We start from the raw sequence: 4,976 nt of genomic DNA, 5'->3' as shown, positions 1-4,976 counted from the left end.
TTCATGCTGTGATGATAATGATGATTCATTTTTCACAAGGTTGAGCCTGTCGACCACAATCAAAGCAACAATGACCTCCACCGAAAGCGGGTGGAAAAGCAAAGAACACGAGGTAGGAGCCATGCCTTAAGGCTTGATTACTCGGTTTTTAATCGGGATGTGTACCTAGAAATGGTAGACGAGCACATGTTTACAAACGCAAGCAAGCAACTTATCTTGCTTGACCTTGAGGCCAACAGGTCAATAATGACCGAAGCTGTGCACGCGTGACTGCCTTACGTGTTTGAACATGTCTAGCTCGGGTTGTTTGTACGTTTGTAATCCAACTGAACCACGCGTTGCTGACGCATACCATCCAGGTTTGTTTATCATTTTAAGCTAATGTTTTTTTTAAAATCAACAGTACTCTGTATAAACCAAGCTCCAACTTTGTTTTATCTAATTCGATGGTCTAGCAGTATGCGTCACTCTGATGTCGTTTTGTTTGTAACACAAGGACCCATTGGTGCGGAGAGGGTAAAGGGTCACTGTTTTCGGAGGGATACGAGAGAAATCTGTTTTGAAGAGTGGAAGCATGAACCTACCTCGGCAATCCATGCGAGGGGGAAGTAGTACGGTCCCTTCATATCTTTGTACTTTCTAAAACGGATACAGGACACAAATGTGTATTCAATGGGGATATAGATGAGCAAGTGGGTAATTCACACAAGTAGTACATAATAGCAGTATGAGTAATGGCGCATGTGACCGCTTCTAAATGCGTATGTGTTGTATAATTCTTGAGCGCTAACACTTACCGAAAGTTTTAGAAAGCGCGGGGTCTCATCCGGTGGATATGTTAGGATCTGTCGCATGACGGTGACATGCAGGTGACTTTCTAAACCCTTTTCCAACCAACTTACCATTCCCACGTTGCGTGACATGCTGATCGATTCTGACAAATCTAGGAGGCAGGGCTTGCAAGCAGGATTTAGAAGCGAGGATTGTTTAAATGCATCCACTACTGTTCCATCACTAATCAGAAAGAGAATTTATTCTTAGAAGTCCCTCGACACACAGTAGCACATTTCAACACCTGTGATTGGAGTGCATGGTCATTGGTTGAATAGACATGTCACTAACGAAGCGACCTTTGATGACTGGTGTCAGAGATTAACTCCCCAGCTACCACACAGAATCCAGGGATCTTTCGCCATCAAAATCGCTGCAAGCTAATTTATGACGAATATTGTCGCCATCATCATCGACAGTATGACGTCACATCAACACCGATGTTTCACTGGTGTTTGAAAGCTGTTATTTGAAAGCCTTATTGTGAAGAAAATAATAAAGGCGGACGGGGAAGGAACTTACTACTAGTTTGTCACAAGCATAACGGGGTGCCTACACCTCCAGACATTCACTCAGGCAATCTGGATAGAAACTGACAACAAGAACGCCACTGACATCGGTTGGCAGCCATATTCTTAAGTGTCTCCAACCAGGCACAGTGAAGATCACACGGTCGCCATCCTGGAAGGCGAGTAGCATCGACAGAACCCAAGCGTTTCGTGATCTCCTTCATACTCCTCTGCCAAGTCCAGAGTTGACCACCTTTCTGTTTACGCCACTCTGAGTTGGGCATGGAAAACAGCGCTTTCTTCGGGCAAGCAACGGTTAGGCGTACGTAACACATGTCCCAACCAACGCGGCTTCTGCTGCTAGACACATTCTTCAATGGAGGTACCCGTTGCAAAACCAAAAACTCGCTTCCTAACTGCCTCGTTACGAATACGCCGAGCTATGGTTCTGAGACATCGGTTGTCGAGCCCCCGAAGGCGTCTTAGTTCCGCCGCTCGAATAGGCCAAGTCTGACAACCATAGAACAAAACAGTCCGCACTGCAGCTTGTTACACATGTTCCTGGAGATTCAGGGATACACCACTCTGATGCCATAGGTGTCTCAAATTAGCATACGCGACCCCAGCCTTGCAGATTCGTGCATTCATCTCATCTGTCACACTACAGTCAGAACTAATACAACTTCCAAGATACGTAAAACGCTCCACAACTTCGAGTGCTTCCTCTGGATTGTAAGTGATGTGTTCAGTGACTGCATGTCCAGGAGCATGACCTTACCACTTGTGGGTGCAAAGTGCACACCAAAGGACAGGATGACTTCGGTCAGTTCATCCAAAAACATCTGCGCCTTCTCTTCCTCTTGGGAATGACAATGATGTCATCTGCGTATTCCAGATCGACAAGNAAGTTATTTCTCTACTGATGTCCCTCCATGACTCGTCCTCACCAAATAGACAAAACTTGTTTTCTTAATTGTCGGTTGTTTGACCGATGCGCCTTATGCACGGTCAACAGAACACCTTGCAAAATCCGCTGCATCCTTTCTACATAAAAGCTTTCAACGTCCGTGCTCCCATCAAATTGGCAAATAATTAACGTTCGCTGAATCAATATGTGGTCTGTCTCTAAATCACGCACGCAAGACTCAACTGGGATTGTGCATCTCCAAACAGCAAGAACGAACTCACCGCTTCCACATTTCTCCCTCCATGTGTCCGGCGATCCAGAAGCGATGGTCATAGACATGGGAATTCCGTTTGGCCACAGAGCTCAGCACATTGCTGGATTGGATTCCAGTGAACATTGGTCTTTGCACCTTCCAGTTATATAGCTCAATCGAAATCAACACCACGTAAAAATGTCTTGTGACTGTGTGGTAACTAGGTGGTTGTAGTCTAAGTATTTGAGTGGGTGAATCACAAGAAATAAGACAAGGAAGACCGGATGTAGACAGGCTCTATTGAGGATGAACCAGTTCAAATAATAGAGCTGTGGCTAAGTTGGCTACAACAGAGGTGAAATGAAATGTTAACTAAATATTAATGAAGATCGAATGGTTCATTAGGAACTGACCGTCCTAACAATACGGTGCACGTTTGTAGTGTCGGCGTGTACCCCAACGAGCTGAAGTTGTGACGCCAGGACGGGCACTCTATCGAGAGTTATCCGGGCTCATTCGTCAAGCAAGACGCACTGACATTGTGATCCTTGCAGGAGACAGACGGTACAGACGGCTGTGAGCGACTTCTCCAGTTGTGTGATCATCATGGACAGCATGACGTCGGTGTTCAACACTAATGCTCCGCTGTCGTGCAGCGTGATTTATCCAGAAGCCTTAGTATGAGGGAAGGAATAAAGGTAGACGGAAAAAGGACTTATTTGTAGCTTACCGCAGTCATTCCGAGGTGCCTACACCTCCATACGCTCAATCAGACAATCTAAGTAGAAACTGACAAGAACACATTTAGCATTGATCAGCAACCATACCTTGCAATGTCTCCCGCCAGTCGCAGTGAGGATCTCGTGGCCCCTACCTGGAACACAGTCTCCTGGCCCTCCAGGTTGGGGGTTGGAACGTGTATGGCGACTTGTTCCGTAGAAAAGGTAATGCATTTGCATTTCCCCGCCAAACACCGCTGTCTTGCGGTTATGCTTTTGAGCCAAAGGCTTTGGTTGAGGACCCTAATTGTCCTCCTGTCTAGGTGTGGGCGCCCTGTCAGTATCCCAGCCCTCGTACAACCATGACCCACACACCTAACAATATTCTCATGCCACATCGGCCGTCGCGTGGTGCCATCAGCTGGGTCGCCTTACTTGCTGCATACAGCAGGGCGGGTAAGCGAAAACAGGCTACTGCTGACGCCTCCCTTCTTTCTCCTTCACATACTTTTTCTTCCCCCTCTCCCCACCCCATTAATAACTCTCTCCTTGTAGGCCCAGCACTTAGGACTGATGACTCCGTTCGTCATGCATCGGTTTTGCGTGCAGCATCTGCTCGTCACATGGTGCCGACATCTTCAGGAATCTCCAGATCAGTCCTCAAGCCTCGACACCCACTCTATCTGGAGGTGTACAACCAATCAAAAGTCTGTTGTCAAGCTTAGGAGAATGCACAGTGGATAGTACTACAACCTGCCGCGTTTTGTACCAGTCGCCTGAAACAAAAACAGAGTACGGAGGTTGTTCAAACACCTAAGTATTTGTCTTGCAAGAGTGTTGTGACAGAGGAAGCCAGTACATACATTATCGCAAAATGAGCGATGCTTGGTAGCTTGTGGTATTTGTGACGACGTGGTCACGAAAGTCCGCATCTCCGATGTGAATACTCCAAACACCCCCAAGCCGGTGCGTTCAAGTCAGCTAAGCGCTGAGACATGTGCTACGCATGTCCAACCAAGGTATACCACAGAAAGCATTGTTCTCCGTTTCAAATTCTTGCTGGATGCGAGTCAGGACACGCGAAATGAAGAAGCGTAGAGTTAAATGGAATACCATGGAATTTATGCTCTTTCCTAGTTGCGGTCCATGATTCTCATGCACGTGATTCTCATTGCACGCATTTAGAAACCCTACAGGAATTGAAACCGAATCCAGTGGCGAGCTACACTACCCAACTGAGTTTGTCTCTCGTGTGCCAGCTCGTGCCGTGTAAGGTTTGCAATGTATACTTAGTCAATCAAGCTGAAGGCATCTTACTGAAGCATGTACAAACGTGTTTCATTCATTACCGTTGAAAACTTTAGGCACCATGTTTTGATAATTCTGCACAGCGATACAAGACTCCTCTCTATTCACGGGGTGCTATTGTTCTGGGGTAGAAATACACTGAAGCGCCAGTGTACTGCTGTCATCTTTGACGATGAGGGCACCGACCGCTAACTCCCCCTAACAATAGTTTGGTTTGTCATCACGCGTCAGATATGACAAACAGCTGTGTGTGACTGTGTGTTCGTGAAAACCAGTGTGCATAATAAGTTAAGTTCTCCATTGTACGTTGTCGACCAGGGTTCCATTTTGTGTCATATGTTGCAGTTGATCAGCCTAAACAGATTGCCTACACGTGAACGCGCGCGAGGCAACACACAAACAAGCCGATATACCTGCGTATATTTATGAGATAACATGCCAATAAGAGT

At 46.5% G+C, this 4,976-nt stretch overlaps 1 protein-coding gene across 1 annotated transcript in view; it reads right to left on the bottom strand.

Annotated features, from left to right (window-relative positions):
- The window catches only part of T265_09677 (hypothetical protein), a gene marked incomplete at both ends in the record, with an annotated part of 80,807 nt that overhangs the window by 7,585 nt on the left and 68,246 nt on the right, over positions 1–4,976 (bottom strand). Inside the window, one exon of the mRNA XM_009175832.1 lies at positions 585–639. Coding sequence (XP_009174096.1) covers positions 585–639 — 55 coding nt within the window. The remainder of the gene's footprint in view (positions 1–584; positions 640–4,976) is intronic.

Source organism: Opisthorchis viverrini (assembly GCF_000715545.1).
Source record: "Opisthorchis viverrini unplaced genomic scaffold opera_v5_297, whole genome shotgun sequence".
NCBI classification, from domain to species: Eukaryota; Metazoa; Platyhelminthes; class Trematoda; order Opisthorchiida; family Opisthorchiidae; genus Opisthorchis; species Opisthorchis viverrini.
Note: the sequence above shows the minus strand (reverse complement) of the source record. Positions and strands in the feature narration are given on the sequence as shown.